Source organism: Monodon monoceros, unplaced genomic scaffold (genome assembly GCF_005190385.1).
Source record: "Monodon monoceros isolate NGI ecotype Baffin Bay Population unplaced genomic scaffold, NGI_Narwhal_1 Super_Scaffold_16, whole genome shotgun sequence".
In the NCBI taxonomy this organism is placed as follows: Eukaryota; Metazoa; Chordata; class Mammalia; order Artiodactyla; family Monodontidae; genus Monodon; species Monodon monoceros.
In genome coordinates this window covers 88,126,456-88,147,275 of record NW_021703772.1, presented here as the reverse complement: position 1 = coordinate 88,147,275, position 20,820 = coordinate 88,126,456, and the positions used below count along the sequence as shown (strand labels likewise).

General features: G+C 35.2%; 1 protein-coding gene across 1 annotated transcript in view; it reads right to left on the bottom strand.

Moving 5' to 3' along the window:
- LRP1B (LDL receptor related protein 1B) overlaps positions 1-20,820 on the bottom strand; it is a 1,820,879-nt gene that overhangs the window by 1,132,091 nt on the left and 667,968 nt on the right. Inside the window, exon 3 of the mRNA XM_029226108.1 lies at positions 5,017-5,154. Coding sequence (XP_029081941.1) covers positions 5,017-5,154 — 138 coding nt within the window. The remainder of the gene's footprint in view (positions 1-5,016; positions 5,155-20,820) is intronic.

The window sequence follows — 20,820 nt, the reverse complement described above, 5'->3', positions numbered from 1 at the left end:
GAGACTATCTGATCACCTTAACACAACCCAACACAAAGAAAGAATACAGAGGATCTACTCAGTTGCAGGAGCTTTAGTAATCAAACGTGGCCTGAGCACACAAACCCAGGTCCTCCTGGCTAATTCCAGTTTGCTTGTTTTCTAGCTCTAGGTTTACTGATGTTTCAAGTGACTTGAGTACACACTGTGAAGTTTCCCTCCATGTGCTTTAAGCTGTACGTTGCTGACAGATACACTTTCTATAACACTGCTTAGAACTGTACCTCTTTTCCATAACTTTATTTTCAGATTCTGCATGCTGAAATCCCCTTCTGTAGCATGGTAAGCTCATTTTAATTTAGAAAGAGATTGGTAGTATTTTTCAATGGGAACTTTTAAAATAGAAATAGAACAAGATCCATTCATACAATAAAATGAAAGTAAAAACAATAAAATGCTCCAAATTCATTTGTTTTCCTTATTGAGTTCACTAACTTCTTTCTTTCCTTCCTTCCTTTTTGGTAGCTAAAAGCTATTCTGATGCTACTCTGAAATCAGTGTTGTAATGACTAACGAAGCATCACCACAAGATAAAATTTGTTTTTTTCATTTTTCCAGAAAGGAGAGTCCTGAATTTGAGTTAAGAATTAATTCCTAACTCTTTTATTAAATTTAATTTTGTCAAATCAATTAATTAAATCTAATTAATTGGGGTAGATTAATTCCTTTTTGGAATATTTGAAATATATGAGATCCACACAGAAGTTTTAAGGATTACTAATTTTCCTATGGTGAATCACTGTAGTTATTAATAAGGTTTGCCATTTACCTTGGTCCATTTTGAGAAAGCCTCTAATTTGTAAATTACCTCCAGGATTTTTTGGCATCATCTCATAAGAATTTACTTTTATGAATAGTAATATAAAAGAAAAATATATAAAATTTTAAACACAAGTCAGTGTCTAAAACAAATACATTAAAATAAACATATTAGAATTACTAGAATCTAAAATAAATACATTAGATTGTAGGTAGAGAAAAATGTAATTGCATATCAGGAAAATTATATTCTAATTGGCAAGTAAAATAATCAAATGGAATTTTAAAATTTCTTAATATGCATTATTTCAAGGAGTTAGATGATACGTACAAGAATCTTATTCTTCTTTAGGTTCCTGATCAAATACACCAAATTATTATACACTCATAATCATGTAGGAAGAGGTTTAGAAAAGAGAAATCAGAAAAGAAGAGTATGTGTGTCTGTGTATGCATACTTGTGTGTCTGTGTGGGGAGCTTTTCAGATGTCAGAGAGTGTCATTCCCTAATCAGTTTTAGTAAGCTCTTCACACACTTATCCCCTTGAATTTAAAGGGAGATTGGAATGCTTACTGGAAAACATAGATTACATAATCACTTTTTTCGGGCCACAGAAGAGAGAATCCCTTTTTGCAGTGACCGGAAGAGTTCCCATATTCTTTTAAAAGAGTAATAGCAGAGAGCACACCACAGAGACTGTCAGTCCCTTGAGCATTTAAATATGCGACCGTTTTGCACTGCAAATGTAATTTAACTAGGGTTGTGAATAAAAAGAGGGCTTCTCTTCTTTATAGCTACTTTAAATGTCAACAAAATGAATTATCTTAAGAATGTCAAATACTAAAATGGTGTTTTGATACACCTCAGTCCAAGTATTCTCCATTAGTTGAATTTGTTCACTTCCTCCAGCATTCTGGAAGAAGGATTTTTGTGGAACTATCCTGTATTGAGAGGCATCATACTGTATAGAATATGTTTTGAGAGGCATCATACTGTATAGAATATGTTTTCATTGCTCATGCAATTTACATATAGTGATATTACCACCAATATGAAATATTATGCAGGAAGACATGAAATTATCTGAAATATAATGTGGTGATTTTGAAGGTTCATATTGTAAAATTTTTACAAGCACAGTCCTATATATAAGTACACCCATATGCAAAAATCCACTGTGTTCTTTAAATGAAGCTAAATTATGGAGATTAAAATATCAGTGTTATAGAAGATCATTAATAATAGATATCTTTTCATTACCCTTACCAAGGAGAAATTGATTTTTTCTAGGAAACCATTCAGAAAACAATTCAGTTGATACAAAAGCATTCCCAAGACCAAAATATCACCTCCAAAATGTTATATTTTTCTCCTTATTAATTTTCAGAAAGGCTACAAATATATCACCAAACGTATTTTGGAACTTTTATGAGTATAAAGAAAACATATCCATCTTTGAATTGTGTCTTAGGCTTCATAATTATTTAGAGTGTGTGCTTGGAATCCAACAAAAAGGAAGAAATGGAAAGAGAAGTGATTTAAAAAGAATTTTTCTACAGAAAAAAGCATTTCTAAAAATCAATGTGATGTTTGAATTAACCTGGTTTCTTTCTTTATTGTATGTTTATAGTAAATGAAAAAGTCCTTAGAGACTTGATGGGGCTGTTGCCTAATGAACTCTTCAGAAAACACCTTTTCATTGAATGTGACCCAGAATCAGGAGGAAGGTTGAAGGTGGGAAAGTACACTCAGTTCCCATGATATACTTTTGCATATAATCAATCATCTTTTCTAAACACAAACCATATACATGTGATAAATCTGGTGTTGCTTCCAAGATTTCTATTTTGTCTATGTGTCTGGGGCACCCTATCAGGCCAAGCAGGGAAACACATTTCTGATTTTTCTTTCTCAATGCAGAAATACTTTATTAAACCACTGACTCTGGAATCACTGTGTCATTCAGTCATCTTGATCCTACCATTCTATGTAGTTGTGCAAGGCCACAGAATTAGGTGAAAACCCCTCTACTGAGGTAAATAACAGGTAGAGATCCAAATATACTTCTTATTTCTAAGTCCACCACAGGTCATAATACATTAAGTCTTTTAAAACACTTTATTTGGTGAAATTTAGAAATATTAAAAAGGCCAAAGTGGTACAATCAACCTCCCACTGGCAAATTAAGAAATAAAAAAGATTGTCACTGTGATAAAGATATGAAACTTGGAACAGTTGGAAGCTTAAAGCAGAACAGGAAAAAAGATGGAAGCGTAAGCAGCTACAAATTCTAAACCTCAGTCTGAAGTATATGCTATCTTTTCAAAAATCAACAGAATTTAATATCATTTTATTTTTGTTCAGATATTGAATAGTTACTTGATCCCCTGTTTTACTATTAACATATCCCTTTATCTATTAAATCCCAGCTCTAAATTTTATTAGAGAACTCAGATATATTTTCATATGATCCACAGCACTGAAATATGTTTAAGATATTCAAATCTGTATAATCACCTCTGAGAAGTATTTGGCAATGTGATGATTTCACTCTTTCAGAAGCTTAGTCACACATGTCTATCTGAAATTTTGTTTTAAGTGTAATAAGAACCCTGAATTATAACTAAAGCAAATAGAATTAGGCTCTAGAAAATATAATTTCTGTAAAGAAAATTAAACTCTTTAACTTTTATTACTTTGTAATTCACTAATTTACTTTCTATTAATATCACTTGTAAAGCTATACAATTATAAAAAGGAGTACATGTCACAAAGCCTCTAAATAAAAATAAAATTTCTTATTATTATTACACGTGTTCATAAGTAAAACTAAGAATCAACTGGCTCCTTATGTGACCCTGTCAGAGTTCAAGGCTAAGAAAGGAAACTTGGCCAAAGAAGGAAGACCTTTAACTTCTCAATCTGAATATGTCTACAGGGCCAGAGTAATTGGACATCCCTTTAGAAAGAGGGAAAAGGCCTAGTGATCCAGCTGATCTATGCTGTCTCAACATCCTTACCACTTTGAATTACCTTTCTAAACAAAGATTTACTCTTTTTCTAATATATGTCTCCATCTCTGGTGTTGAATCCAGTTTATTTCAGCCCAAATGTGGGAAACTGGCAGCCAGTAAGCCCTGTCAGATCTCCAGACAAGTTGCGTTAGGCCTGTACATTGCTGACCATACAATGTTTAAAAAGCAGTAGCTAACTTTGGACACTTTAAACACAAAGATGTGGAGCTCCTCCTGAGAACCTGGAACTTTTGGTGACCTAGGACCTTTCCAAAATGGTAGCAATTTAGTGTCAATCTGTCCAGACACCAGACATGCATCTCCAGCTTTCTACAGTTCCTTCCATTCTTTATTGTCTCATTGACCTCGACACGAAGAACGTGTTACTCTTTGACAGTTTCCATAAACATCCTTTGTGTTACATTCAACATGCGAGAATCCGAGTTAGAACCTTCTGATTCAGTGGTTTCTTTCCCGCCTCCAAGTTGAAGACTGATTCACTTGACTGAAACCTTGATTCTGTTTCCAGATCACAGTACTTACCTTAATCCTCAACTTTTTCCTGTTTCTTTGTCTAACATTTTATCCTCCCCTTCCCAACCAGTTCTATTGGAATATACCAGTTCCAATTAACTTTTCATAAATTTGAGATTTAGTTACTCCTATCATTAGTATATAAGTAAACTTTTGACCACTATAGAACGTAGGTTTTTAACAAGAATGAAAATTACAAGAAAGTTAACAGTATAACTTCAGGGAAATAATATTAAGGGAAAATCTCCCATGATACATTCTAGTAAAATATTTGATTGCAGAGGTTTTACTTCAAATACCCTTTGTTTAAGCAACAGTTCAGAGAAACAAGTTTTATATATATGGTATCAATACTGCGACTAAGACTTCTCTTTTGTCCTTTGCTCAAAAGTACTCCTTTCTATGAAATATATAATTGTTTAAGAGCCCAACTTCAAAGTCTAAATGTGTGGTTTTTGTTGTTTTTTTTTAACAGCATTTTTCAATAAAGCACAATAGTCACAGCTATGAAATGCATATTGAGTGTCTCTGGCAATAAAACTCATGCTTTCTCAATAACTGATAAGGTTGTGGTTGAAAGAAAAGACAGGTTATAGGCTCTCTTTGAACTTTCATGAAAACTATGAAAAATTCAATATTTCAGTTGTATTTTTCCACAAATGGACTCACCACGGCAATGAACTCCTTCATCATACCCATCTGAGCAGTCCAGGACGCCGTTGCAGAGCTGGGATAAATGAATACATTTGTTGGCACCAAGGCAAGCAATGTGATTCAAGGGGCACTTGATTTCTACCTCCTCAGGACCTGGAAAAATGCAAAAAGGAACACAGTGATTTAGTTTTTTTTTTTTTTTTTTTTTTAACACTAAAACTGTTAAGCATGAGAAATCACTAGCGTGAATTCACAAAATAAAATGATAGGCAATACTACCGGAGGGCAGCTCTGATTCTCAGAGACATCAAAATTGGCCTACGTAATAAAAAATACCTAATTTTTAAAGGCTGCATAGGAAATAAAATAATATGTATGTTTTTCAAATAATGCATTTAAAACACAAGTATTCTTTCAACCCTTAAAGAGGCATGGATTGAAAATCTAAGGGTTGGTTTGAGTCACTGTTCTATTTCTTATCCTTAGATAAGTGGACAAGGTGCTTAAACCCTGTAAGTTTCAAGTCCTGCAACTGTGAAATATGAATAATGGCAACTTCTTGGCATGGCTCTTTTTATTTATTTATTTTTTATTTTATTTTTTAATTGATGAGTACACATCAAGTGTTAGGCACTAAGTGCTTTACATGTATTAACTCATTTAATCTTCCTAACAGCCTTTTGAACTGGTACTATCTCTGTTCCCATTTTACAGATTTGGAAACTTGAGATATCAAAGCTAAATAATGTGACCAAAATACAGCTGGAATTATCCTATGCTACGTCTGAGTGCACAGAGACCCCAAATGAGTTATCAGCAGTTCTACAGTGAACAGGAACTGGGGGTTAGCACTAGAACTCACTGTACAGCCTGACCATTTTAAACAAACAAATCCATCCATAATACGCAAATACACACAGAAAGGTTCTTTGTGCTTCCTGAATAAGGAGGCCAGATAATCTGTACAGACACTCCTCTAGAGATGATCAACTAGGGTTCGGGAAGATCTTTTCCCTTGTATTCTTATAATGCAAAATACTATTAGATGAATGGATACTGTGCTTTTGCTCTGATGCATAGCTACTTTGAAAACCTATACACTGAAAACATGTTTTTTGAATTTTTGAATTTTATATTATTTTTTTATACAGCAGGTCCTTACTAGTCATCCATTTTATACACATCAGGGTATACATGTCAATCCCAATAGCCCAATTCATCACACCACTCCCCCCACCCCCCGCCGCTTTCCCCCTTTGGTGTCCATACGTTTGTTCTCTGCATCTGTGTCTCAATTTCTGCCCTTCAAACCGGTTCATTTGTAACATTTTTCTAGGTTCCACATATATGCGTTAATATACGATACTTGTTTTTCTCTTCCTGACTTACTTCACTCTGTATGACAGTCTCTAGATCCATCCATGTCTCAACAAGTGACCAATTTTGTTCCTTTTTATGGCTGAGTAATATTCCATTGTATATATGTACCACATCTTCTGTATCCATTCATCTGGCGATGGGCATTTATGTTGCTTCCATGACCTGGCTATTGGAAATAGAGCTGCAATGAACATTGGGGTGCGTGTGTCTTTTTGAATTATGGTTTTCTCTGGGTATATGCCCAGTACTGGGATTGCTGGGTCATATGGTAATTCTATTTTTAGTTTTTTAAGGAAACTCCATACTGTTCTCCATAGTGGCTGTAACAATTTACATTCCCACCAACAGTGCAAGAGGGTTCCCTTTTCTCCACACCCTCTCCAGCATTTATTGTTTGTAGATTTTCTGATGATGCCCATTCTAACTGCTGTGAGGTGATACCTCATTGTAGTTTTGATTTGCATTTCTCTAATAATTAGTGATGTTGAGCAGCTTTTTGTGTGCTTCTTGGCCATCTGTATGTCTTCTTTGGAGAAATGTCTATTTAGGCCTTCTGCCCATTTTGGGATTGGGTTGTTTGTTTTTTTAATATTGAGCTGCATGAGCTGTTTATATATTTTGGAAATTAATCCTTTGTCCATTGATACGTTTGCAAATATTTTCTCCCATTCTCACGGTTGTCTTTTTGTCTTGTTTATGGTTTCTTTTGTTGTGCAAAATCTTTGAAGTTTCATTAGGTCCCATTTGTTCATTTTTGTTTTTGTTTCCATTACTCTAGGAGGTGTATCAAAAAAGATCTTGCCGTGATTTATGTCAAAGAGTGTTCTTCCTATGTTTTCCTCTAAGAGTTTTATAGGTCCAGGCTTACATTCACGTCTCTAACCCATTTTGAGTTTATTTTTCTATATGGTGTTAGGGAGGGTTCTAATTTCATTCTTTTACATGTAGCTGTACAGTTTTCCCAGCACCACTTACTGAAGAGACTGTCTTTTCTCCATTGCATATCCTTGCCTCCTTTGTCATAGATTAGTTAACCATAGGTGCGTGGGTTTATCTCTGGGCTTTCTATCCTGCTCCACTGATCTATATTTCTGTTTTTGTGCCTGTACTGTATCGTCTTGATTACTGTAGCTCTGTAGTATAGTCTGAAGAAAGGGAGTCTGATTCCTCCAGCTCCGCCAATGTCCCTCAAGACTGCTTTGGGTGTCCGGGGTCTTTTGTGTCTCCATACAATTTTTAAGATATTTTCTTCTAGTTCTGTAAAAATTGCCATTGGTAATTTGATAGGGATTGCGTTGAATCTGTAATTACTTTGGGCAGTATAGCCTTTTCATAATACTGATTCTTCCAATCCAAGAACATGGTATATCTCTCCATCTGTTGGTATCATCTTTAATTTCTTTCATCAGTGTCTTACAATTTTCTGCATACAGGTCTTTTGTCTCCCTAGGTAGGTTTATTCCTAGGTATTTTATCCTTTTTGTTGCAATGGAAAATGGGAGTGTTTCCTTAATTTCTCTTTCAGAATTTTCATCATTAGTATATAGGAATGCAAAAGATTTCTGTGCATTAATTTTGTACCCTGCAACTTTACCAAATTCATTGATTAGCTCTACTAATTTTCTGGTGGCATCTTTACAATTCTCTATGTATAGTAATCATGTCATCTGCAAACAATGACAGTTTTACTTCTTGTTTTCCAATTTGTATCACTTTTATTTATTTTTCTTCTCTGACTGTCGTGGCTAGGACTTCCAAAACTATGTTGAAAAATAGTGCTGTAAGTGGACATCCTTGTCTTGTTCCTGATGTTAGAGGAAATGCTTTCGTTTTTTCACCATTGAGAATGATGTTTGCTGTGGGTCTGTCATATATAGCCTTTATTATGTCGAGGTAGGTTCCCTCTATGCCCACTTTCTGGAGAGTTTTTATCATAAATGGGTGTTGAATTTTGCATCTATTGAGATGATCATATGGTTTTCATTCTTCAATTTGTTAATATGGTGTATCACACTGATTGATTTGCATATACTGAAGAATCCTTGCATCACTGGGATAAATCCCACTTGGTCATAGTGTCTGATCCTTTTAATGTGTTGTTGGATTCTGTTTGCTAGTATTTTGTTGAGGATTTTTGCATCCATATTCATCAGAGATATTGGTCTGTAATTTTCTTTTTTTGTACTATCTTTGTCTGGTTTTGGTATCAGGGTGATGGTGGCCTCATAGAATGAGTTTGGGAGTGTTCCTTCCTCTACAATTTTTTGGAAGAGTTTGAGAAGGATGGGTGTTAGCTTTTCTCTAAAGGTTTGATAGAATTCACCTGTGAAGCCATCTGGTCCTGGACTTTTGTTTGATGGAAGATTTTTAATCAGAGTTTCAATTTCATTACTTGCGATTGGTCTGTTCATATTTTCTACTTCTTCCTGTTTCAGTCTTGGAAGGTTATATGTTTCTAAGAATTTGTCCATTTCTTCCACGTTGTCCATTTTATTGGCATAGAGTTGCTTGTAGTAGTCTCTTAGGATGCTTTGTATTTCTGCCATGTCTGTTGTAACTTCTCCTTTTTCATTTCTAATATTATTGATTTGAGCCCTTTCCCTCTTTTTCTTCATCAGTCTGGCTAATGGTTTATCAATTTTATCTTCTCAAAGAACAAGCTTTTCGTTTTATTGATCTTCGCTATTCTTTTCTTTGTTTCTATTTCATTTATTTCTGCTCTGATCTTTATGATTTCTTTCCTTCTGCTAACTTTGGGTTTTGTTTGTTCTTCTTTCTCTGGTTCCTTTAGGTGTAACTTAGATTGTTTATTTGAGACTTTTCTCGTTTCTTGAGGAAGGCTTGTATAGCTATAAACTTCCCTCTTAGAACTCCTGTTGCTGCATCCCACAGGTTTTGGATCATTGTGTTTTCATTGTCATTTGTCTCTAGGTATTTTTTGATTTCCTCTTTGACTTCTTCAGTGATCTCTTGGTTATTTAGTAATGTATTATTTAGCCTCCATGTGTTTGTATTTTTTACATTTTTTCCCTGTAAGCCATTTCTAATCTCATAGCGTTGTGGTCAGAAAAGATGCTTCATATGACCAATTTTCTTAAATTTACTGAAGCTTGATTTGTGACCCAAGATGTGATCTGTCCTTGAGAATGTTCCATGCACACTTGAGAAGAAAGTGTAATCTGCTGTTTGGGGATGGAATGTCCTATAAATATCAATTAAATCTATCAGGTCTATTGTGTCATTTAAAGCTTCTGTTTCCTTATTTATTTTCACTTTGGATGATCTGTCCATTGGTGTAAGTGAGGTGTTAAAGTCCCCCACTATTATTGTGTTACTGTTGATTTCCTCTTTTATAGCTGTTAGCAGTTGCCTTATGTATTGAGGTGCTCCTATGTTGGGTGCATATATATTTATAATTGTTATATCTTCTTCTTGGATTGATCCCTTGATCATTATGTAGTGTCCTTCCTTGTCTCTTGTAACATTCTTCATCTTAAAGTCTATTTTATCTGATATGAGTAGTGCTACTCCGGCTCTCTTTTGATTTCTATTTGCACGGAATATCTTTTCCCATCCCCTCACTTTCAGTCTGAATGTGTTCCTAGTTCTGAAGTGGGTCTCTTGTAGACAGCATATATATTGGTCTTGTTTTTGTATCCATTCAGCAAACCTGTGTCTTTTGGTTGGAGCATTTAATCCATTTACATTTAAGGTAATTATTGATATGTATGTTCCTATTACCATTTTCTTAATTGTTTTGGCTTTGTTTTGGTAGGTCCTTTTCTTCTCGTGTTTCCCACTTAGAGAAGTTTCTTTAGCATTCGTTGTAGAGCTGGTTTGGTGGTGCTGAATTCTCTTAGCTTTTGCTTGTCTGTAAAGCTTTTGATTTCTCCATCGAATCTGAATGAGATCCTTGCTGGGTAGAGTAATCTTGGTTGTAGGTTCTTCCCTTTTGTCATTTTAAGTATATCAAGCCACTCCCTTCTGGCTTGTAGAGTTTCTGCTGAGAAATCAGCTGTTAACCTTATGGGAGTTCCCTTGTGTGTTACTTGTCATTTTTCCCCTGCTGCTTTCAATAATTTTTCTTTCTGTTTAATTTTTGCCAAATTGATTACTATGTGTCTTGGCATGTTTCTCCTTGGGTTTATCCTGTATGGGATTCTCTGCGCTTCCTGGACTTGGGTGCTATTTCCTTTCCCATGTTAGGGATGTTTTCCACTAATCTCTTCAAATATTTTCTCTGGTCCTTTCTCTCTCTCTTCTCCTTCTGGGACCCCTATAATGCGAATGTTGTTGCATTTAATGTTGTCCCAGAGGTCTCTTAGGCTGTCTTCATTTCTTTTCATTCTTTTTTCTTTATTCTGTCCTGCAGCAGTGAATTCCACCATTCTGTCTTCCAGGTCACTCATCCGTTCGTCTGCCTCAGTTATTCTGGTATTGATTCCTTCTAGTGTAGCTTTCTTTTCAGTTACTGTATTGTTCGTCTCTGTTCTTTAATTCTTCTAGGTCTTTGTTAAACATTTCTTGCATCTTCTTGATCTTTGCCTCCATTCTTTTTCCGAATCCTGGATCATGTTCACTATCATTATTCTGAATTCTTCTTCTGGAAGGTTGCCTATCTCTACTTCATTTAGTTGTTTTTCTGGGGTTTTATCTTGTTCCTTCATCTGGTACATAGCCCTCTGCTTTTTCATCTTGTCTATCTTTCTGTGAATGTTGGTTTTTTTCCACAGGCTGCAGGACTGTAGTTCTTCTGGCTTCTGCTGTCTGCCCTCTGGTGGATAAAGCTATCTAAGAGGCTTGTGCAAGTTTCCTGATGGGAGGGACTGGCGGGGGGTAGAGCTGTGTGTTGCTCTGGTAGGCCGAGGTCAGTAAAACTTTTATCAGCTTGACTGCTGATGGGTGGGGCTGGGCTCCCTCCCTGTTGGGTGTTTGGCCTGAGGCAACCCAACACTGGAGCCTATGCAGGCTCTTTGGTGGGGCTAACTGCAGAGTCTGGGAGGGCTCATGCCATGGAGTACTTCCCAGAACTTCTGCTGCCAGTGTCCTTGTCCTCATGGTGAGACACAGGCATCCCCTGCCTCTGCAGGAGACCCTCCAACACTAGCAGGTAGGTCTGGTTCAGTTTCCTATGGGGTCACTGCTCCTTTCCCTGGGTCCCGACAGACACACTACTTTTTGTATGCCCTCCAAGAGTGGAGTCTCTGTTTCCCCCAGTCCTGTCGAAGTCCTGCTATCAAATCCCACTAGCCTTCAAAGTCTGATTCTCTAGGAATTCCTCCCCCCGTTGCCAGACCCCCAGGTTCGGAAGCCTGACATGGGGCTCAGAACCTTCACTCCAGTGGGTGGACTTCCATGGTATAAGTGTTCTCCAGTTTGTGAGTCACCCACCCAGCAGTTATGTGATTTGATTTTATTGTGATTGTGCCCCTCCCACCATCTCATTGTGGCTTCTCCTTTGTGTTTGGATGTGGGGTATCTTTTTTGATGAGTTCCAGTTTCTTCCTGTCAATGATTGTTCGGCAGTTAGTTGTGATTCTGGTGTTCTCGTAAGAGGGAGTTAGAGCACATCCTTCTACTCCACCATCTTGGTTCAGTGCCACCGTGACTCTTTTTAGAATTGTATCAGGTAACATGAACCAAAAGGTTTTAGTGGAATTTAAATGAAGTTGTGTCCGCCTTAAAAGTATTTTATGTTTTTAATCTGTTCTTTAGGAATATGAAGAACAGCTAGTTTTATACTTATTTATATGTGGATTCGCTTGTTTAAAAAAAGTCTTTACTGAGCAACTCTTATGCAACAGAATTGGCTAAAGAGTGGAGAGGTGATGATGAACAGGGAGGACTCATTTAGTTTACCTAGTGGTGGTAATTGCACTTTTCATAATTACCCCCTTGTGTTTTTAAAGATACATTTAACTTGGAACACCAAGACTTTTCTTGAAGTTCACCAATTCCAAGTCTTTATCAAACATCTAAAATTCCTATTTATACTTGTTTTATAGGTACTCTCCAATTTCTCTCATAATGATCTGTAATCTTGCCCACCTCTCCCAAATCCAAAGTACAGTCACATAATAAGGCTACAGTCATGTATTAATCTGACACTGATTATTGCAATTGCCCAGATTTTTCAGTCAAGACACACTTAGGATTTATAATCACAGTTTTGTCAATACCTATGGGACATTAATTTAATCAATTTAGCATTAGTTTTCTCAGCTGTAAATGGAAATATCAATTGAGTCTACTAGTTGGGTTGTTGTGAGGGTCAAAAGTTATTCATGGCAAAGCACTGAGAGACATAGGCTCAGAGTAGGAATTCAACATGTGTTAGTCATGTAAATAAATGCAGCACAGTCGAGATTCTTGTAGTGGAAAATCTGGAACCAGATTCCTGAGTCCAGTTTCTGGTCCCATCAATCACAAACTGAGTAACTTGGGTAAGTTTTCTACTTTCTCTGTGCTTTACCAGGTTGTTATAAGAATTATATCAAAAACTCCTAGCATTTTTCTTGGCAAGCGCTAAGTAAGTGATTGCTGTTATCATAGTTAAGAATGTTTTGAGAAGGTGAGTTACATCTTATAATGTTCTTTTCTGTTGCAAGCCCCTAAAGAAAAAAACAACCTCAAAAAATATATGTTTTACTCTACTTAGTTGAGGCAAAATTATAACAATAATGAAAAGGCCAATCTAACATCTTCTGGGATGTGCAAAATTAAGTATTTGTTCAACCATTTGTTTGGGGATGTCAACAAATTTTTATGATGTAGCTTTACTAGCTGAAGTGTTACCACTAATAGGATTCCTTGTATTTTTTCATGTATATTTATACAATTACTGCTATACAAGCGTATTCGTTTTGTCAAAAAAATTAATAAACCCAGGAGATTATAAAAATTTTTAGTTAGAAACCAAAAATGCATCAGTAGTTCTAAAAAAGCAAGATTTTTTTTAAAAAAGTGATACTTGTGTTGGCTCAAATACAAGTATGAGTTTTCATATTTAGGACTGTCAGGTAACTGATGAACATGACAGAAGGAGTGAAAATGTACATCTGGTGTTAAGGAAAATGGCTCAGCTACTTATAAATTTTGAGAAAACAGGAAAAAATGTTTGGGTTTCTCAGAGGCAATATACAGAACCAGTAGATTCTTTCTACTGGTAACATGTAGGGACAAAAGAGAAATTTGTTTAGAAGAATGAGTCAATTGGTTTCTTCATAGACTAGCTACTATTGTTTCCCCCTACTCCCCTTGATACACTCTTGTCTTGGTTTCCCTCACTGCTGGGTAACTGGTAAGACAGCTGGGTGATGGCTTAATGGATTGTACCTTAACCAGTTCTTCCCAAATTTTCATACCAAAACATATTAAGACAATGAAAATTTGAAAGTTACACTGAAGTAAAGAGCAGAAATTATCTGTAGAATAAGTGTAGCAGTTGCCCCAGGCCTTGGGAATTAACCTCAAAATTGAGGGAATCAATACCTTTAACCTCTTTGACCAATGCCGATATACTTCAGTTTGAAAACTGCTAAAACCAAAATGTTGTTGTCTTTCTTGAAAATGGAGATAGAGATGGGGCAATCTGAGAAATGGCAATGCTTGCCTCAATTCAAATTCTCAACTGAAACCAGGCAATATGGGTAAACAGTGTACTATTTCTTTGGGCAATAATCCACCCTTGATTCCCAATGAACATTTCTGAAGTAACGGTGTATATAACCCATGAGGCTCCTTTAGTCCACCCTGATAACAGAGAGAAAACTCACCCTGATCACTACTTCTACCTATTTACATGTGACAAGAAGAGGCACAGGATAATGGAGGCTGCATGAATTCCTCAGAATATGTCAATGTTGCATTAAATGATTCACCTCTTGAAGACTTTCAGGCATTCAGAGCATTTCACAACCAGCAATCATTATTTGGACATAGCAAGGAACAGGGTTGGAGGCTCTCTGATATACCCAGAATTATCCCTTTAGTTGCTAAATCATGAGGACTTGGGGGGACCTGAGGGAGGCACTGTGATAACAGATTAGCACAAGAGGAATTTTAAAATAGTACAAAGACTCTTAAAATTTTAACAAGTATGTTAGTCCCGGTGAGAATATCACTTCAGTTGTCAGTAATGCACATTTAGAAAACATTTCCAGTCCCTCAAATCTAATTTTAGGTGACCTAAGCAAGGTAGCAGAATTTAAAATATAGTAATTAATTACAAGAAAGAGGAACTCTATCATGAGGAGGATTTAAAATATATAAACACAGGAGAATCGTATCCATGTTTTTAAATTTTCTATAAGCCTTACCCAATTAACTGAAATAGCTTCCATTTTTTAATGAACCTCATTTTACAAATAAGCCTTCCAGGATAATGCAAGGATAGCATGATTCATCTGTATGTTCTTGAATGTTCAAATTATTTTTAAACATAACTCTGTTCAGTTAAAGTGATAGTGGAAGACATAAATCTCATCAAATGTCCTTTCTGACTAAAGATAATCGAGATAGTGCATTGGGTGAAGGAGTGGAGATTTTTCTTCTGTAATGGCAGATATAGTCAAACATCTGAACTTGTCACAACATCATCATATCTTAGCAGGACCAGTATCAATCCTCCCCCACCGAAGTTAACCTCCTCACCCTACACTCTGTCACATCCCACTTTGGGGGTTTTGTCCCATCAAGATTTGCTGCTTGGTTGTATTTCCCATGTCTATCTTTCCAATAGGTCTAACTCCTCCCTGAAATCTCATTCAATTTTTTTAAACCTACACTCAAGAACAAAGTCACTTTTTCTGATTGAACATTTCTTGACGTAGTATCCCTTCTTTCCTACTTTTCTTAACTGTTAAACTTCTTCAAAATGTAGACTGCACCTGCTGTATTCCCATTCCCTTCTTACTCCAGTCACTGCACTTCCAACTCTGCTGAGCTTCTCCGCAAGGTCTTAGTGGTACCACTAACAGTGAAGCCAAAGTCATACAAGGTCCTTCAAAAGCTGGTCAGAATTCCTTTCTCTTAGACACAATTTCCACCATTATTTTTCATGCTTCTTAAATTCTTGTCACATTACTGCTGTTGTTATTTATACTATTCCATGAACACACTAAGATGCATTTCACACATGCTCTTTTATAAACTTTCCTCTCTCTCTGACTGGGAAACAAACATCTAGTATACTGCCTGACACAGAATAAACAGCGTTCAATATACGGTTGGTGAATGAAGTAGCAATTGAACTTTCTTTGATATGCTGGAAGTTACCTTTTTTTTTTTATCATCAATGAATTCTCAGAATTGGTTTTACAAATACAGCTTTCACCCAATGACTAGTCTCAAAATCATAACTGTTCTCAGTTGCTGGCCACAAGAAATCAAAACTCCTTGGCCTAATATCATTGTCTAGTTGAAACTTATTAACATAACTTACAATTAATTCCAATTGGTATTGTATACAAGTATTTTCAGTACTTAATACTCTACTTTATTCATTGTTATCATTCACCTCCCTAAAACACACATTTTTTCCCACCTATGGATTTTTTGGTATGCAATATCATCATCTGAAAAGTAAACCTCTTTCTTTTTCACCCAGCAAGCTCTTTTTCACCTTCAAGCTCTAGCCTCTTCATCAAGTTTTCTTTGTGAAAAATAACAGGTAATAGTAGAAGCGTTCTGAGGCTTAGAGATCAAAACCTTGAATCAGAGTTTTCATCTGCCATGTATTAGCTGTCTAAACTTGAGTAAAGTACTTAACATCACATGATTGTCATAAGGATCAAATGAAGTCATAGTTTGGGAAGCATACAAATTTTTTATTTGTTGTTTTGTTTTTGTTGCTCTTTGGGGGTTTCTTTTGGTTTATTTGTAGGTGTCATTGATCCCAATTTGTTCTACAAACCCACAGAGATATTGTTTATTTCAAATTTTAATGTTTTTAACAGTACAAATATCTCTATAATTTATGAACTGCATTAATATATGCAGTTTCATGTATATTTCTTAAGGCACAAGGCCTTTATGTTAAAAAATATATATATATATATATATTTCCTCCCACTTTAAAATATAAAGCAGAATGTAGGAATAAAAAACATTGATTACTAATTGATATAAAATCAAGTAAAAAAATTTGGTACCTAAAGTTATCAGAAAGAAAGCATGAAATACCTTCAAAATTCAAAAAATTAAAATTATTCAGTTTGGGATTTTGTTTGATTATACCTGTCTATCCACCTAGAATGTTGAGATTTGATCATAATTTGAAGAATTGTTTGAGACTCGAGTTCTACTAAAGTATAGTACTGATTGAAAAAAAAAAACACTGAGGAATATAAGGATTATTTCCACTGACACGCTCTCTTACAATATTTGTCTTTTGAATACTGAATCCTACGGAGATTTTCTATTTCTTAAGTTGAAGATCCTATCATTTCTAAGAATTTGTGACAATTCTTTAAATAGTAGCACTTTCAAACTATACTAAAAAGCTACAGTAATCAAAACAGTATGGTACTGGCACAAAAACAGATATAGATCAGTGGAACAAAGTAGAGAGCCCAGAAATGGACACACACCTATGTGAGCAATCAATATATGACAAGGAAGCAAAAATATATAATGGGGTAAAGACAGCCTTTATGATAAATAGTGCTGGGAAAACTGGGCAACTACATGCAGAAGAATCAAACTGGACTACTCTCTCACACCTTGCACACAAATAACTTCAAAATAAATCAAAGACTTAAATCTAAGATCTGAAACCATAAAACTTCTTAAAAAAAACCTAAGCTCTTTCACATCAGCCTTAGCAATATCTTTTGGAATATGTCTCCTCAGGCAAGGGCAAAAAAACCCAAAAAATAAACAAATGGACTACATCAACCTAAAACCTTTTGCACAGTGAAGGAAACTATCAACAAAACAAATAGGACACCTACTGAATGGGAGAAGATATTTGCAAAAGGTATCTCCAATAAGGAGTTAATATCCAAAATATACAATGCACGCATGCAACTCAATTGCAGGAAAAAAAAAAACCTGGTTGGAAACGGGCAGAGGTTCTGAATAGACATTTTTTCCAAGGAGGGCATACTGATGGCCAACAGGCACATGAAAAGATGCTCAACTTCACTAATCATCGGGGAAATTCAAATCAAAACCAAAATAAGATGCCATCTCACATGTGTCAGAATGACCAGAGTCAAAATGACAACTAATAGCAAGTGTTGGTAAGGATATGGAAAAGAGAGAACCCTCATACACTGTGATACTCATTTCATGATGTATGTAAATCAAATCATTATGCTGTACACCTTAAACTTATACAGTGCTGGACATCAATTATATCTCAATAAAACTGGGAACAAATTTTTTTAAATCTTTAAAAAATTAACTTTCCTAGAATCATTTTAAAAACATTTTAGTTTCTTTATAACTAAGCAACATATTAAGATTTGTGGAGCACCATTAACATGACTGCAAAAAACTTTTCTATCTCTATTAAAAAGAAAAAGAATTTTTTTAAAGAATGCTTTTATACACAATTAGATCCATTTTCCTGGAAATATTATACACAATCACCTTTTAAGGAGAAAAGGTAACTCTTATGCAATTAAGTGTATGGAAATAGTACATTATAACATTTATTATAATTCTCACAGCTGAGAAATCAAAATAGCTAACAGCAATATGGGATGCTTGTGAAGACTGTAAAGCATGTAAACCACGTTATTTACTCCATGTTGTTTGGGAAAATTGATACAAAATGTAAATATGATTAATATCCTGTATCTGTTTAATATTAAACATAACATCGGATTGCATAATGCCTTTACAGTTGTAATACAACTTTCCTAGAACTATGTTCATTTCATAAGATACTATTCTTGTTTTCAGGGATAATTTTCTTTTGCATATGAGCTACTTCACCTGACAGACTGATATTTTAATTTAAGTGGAAAGAATGAAAAGAAATTTATATATTCAAAGAATACTAATATTCTAATACTTAGTATTCAAAGAAATACTATTTATAGTATTTTTAAAGAAAATTAAAATTGGATTTATGAGTTTCAACTTCTAAATAAAATACTATTCATCGATATAATTTGTTAAAGCAATCTATATGATTAAAATCGAGGATACAGAAATAGAAGAACCTCAAAAGATACATGTGCACTCTCTCTAACAGTAACTCACTCAAATTAAACAATTACTTTGTAAAATAGGCTCCAGTAATGACTTGTTTACATATTTCAAATGGATGCTGTGAAGATTCAAGAACTGGAAGAGATGTAAAGGTGATTGATTTTGTCCAGCTGTACTACCCCTAATCTATCTCTGACATCTGTCCTATTTTTAAAGGCCCTGGGGGAGGAGATTTTACTGCTTTGCTAACTTGTTCTAAGGTTTAAAAATCCTTTTTCTTTAGTCCTTAGTCTTCAGAAATCTCAGTATAGGATAATTCCTTACATCTAACATACAGCGCTTTATTTATGCAGTTAATATATGAAAAGCATGCCTGGTCACCTAAGGAGGACTGCGATATTAAAGCAATTCTGCTACAACTAAAGACGCCATTTTGTCTGCTGTTATGAGTATGAATAAATGGGTGGTTAGTTAAGACTCTTACTAAAAACTTTCTGAATCATATCTGGAAGTACTATTATGTTAAAATAGAGAGCTCTACATTTCTGTGTGTGTGTGTGTGTGTATTGCTAACTTTAGAATATATCAAATAATTTTTATCAGTTTGACTGTCCACATCTGAATCCAACAAATATAGGTTAAGTCATAACATTCTCCTGCACATAACTGTGCACATTCAGAATACAGTCAAAATTAGCAAATTAAAAATATTGTATGGACATAACCAAAGCATTGTTGTCATTCATTACAGCTTTAGAAATAGGAACTTTATCAAGCCAACACACTGTCTTGCTTTATGACTTTCCACTTAAAGGCAAATAGATAAAATAAATGAAATCACTGTTTTATGAGTGTCATTGCATCATTGCCATTTATTAAACCCAGTGCTAATGGAGGAAACTCAGCTTGGGGGATTAACAAATTATTGTCATTTAGGTATTTTAAATGCTCCTTTATTCCTTCCCATGTATCTATTCTTCACATGTTCTTTCATTTCTGGATCACCCCATTCTCTCTTTGCCAAAAGGTCTAGAAATTTGTTTTCCCTTCCCTACAACTCAGTTAAAACAGATGTATATGCTTTTTTAATCTCTTAGAGCCCTGCTCTCTGCTAGGCAACTTTACATACTAGGTGCTATCTCTTACAGGTAATGTATTTACATTTAAACAAGATTCTTACAGAAACAATATCGATAGATTAATTCCAAAGATTAGAACTGTAGGCCCTCTGTTAAAATGACAAAGGTACTTTTGTTTGAGAGAAAGGGACAGTTCATTGATTGATACAACACATTTTTTGGTAGCAACTGTATTGATTTGTAGTTGGCTCTCAACACTTTTTAAATGAATGAATATGTATTTAATCAACGAACCAGAAAGAAGATGCCTTTCTATCAACAATTTACGGATATTCTACTGAGTCCTCAAGAAGTAAAACACGTTCCAGTCATACCTTAAAACTTCTGTGAATAAAAGATTTACCCAGTCTGAAGATAATTAAGGAAGCAGAAGATGAAATGTTCCATTTGGGAGTATCTTTTTTCTGAAATATAGAAGATTAGTGTTTCACCTTTAAGGCCAATGCTTTTTTCTTCCTGCTCTCTGGGATTACTTTACCTATTGTAGCCAGGTGACAGCTCCTGATTGCAGTTCTGAATTTCAGGGCAGTGTGGAAAGTCTACACAACCTGAAGCATGTATGACTCCCTGGTAGAAAGCATGTTAAAAGACTGATGCCTACCAAAAAACAAAACTAAACAAACAAAAAAATGCCAAAATCAGATAGTTCCACACATCCTCCAGAGGAAAGGGAGTCTTACTATAATAAACGGATAATAAGCGGGGCAGCCAACTGGCTCATCCACATGTCAGGACCGACAGCTGAGAGCCCTTCAATCTTTCATTCCACACATGTGTTAGCGATTGCTTCTGAGCCAAAATCTATGCACACAGAGGCATCTCCATTGTCACTCTTAAGAGGGATTGCTTGTTTGCTTTTTCTTAGAAATTTGTAAAGGAAGACACTCTTCCTCTACAGGCTAAGATAATGAAAGGTTAGATGCAGGTCCCCAGTTAAAGCCTAAAAACCAAAGGCAGGTTAATGTCAGGTAATAATAGAAGAAAAGATTTCGGTGGTATGTTGCCCAAATGCTAACAGTCAAAGGAAGTCTAAAACTATAAATCATTACCAAGACCCTCAAAAGACATTATTTAATTTCCCCTCCAAAACAGTAAGTAACAAAGCTGATATTTGATGAGTAGATATATAAGAAGGGAA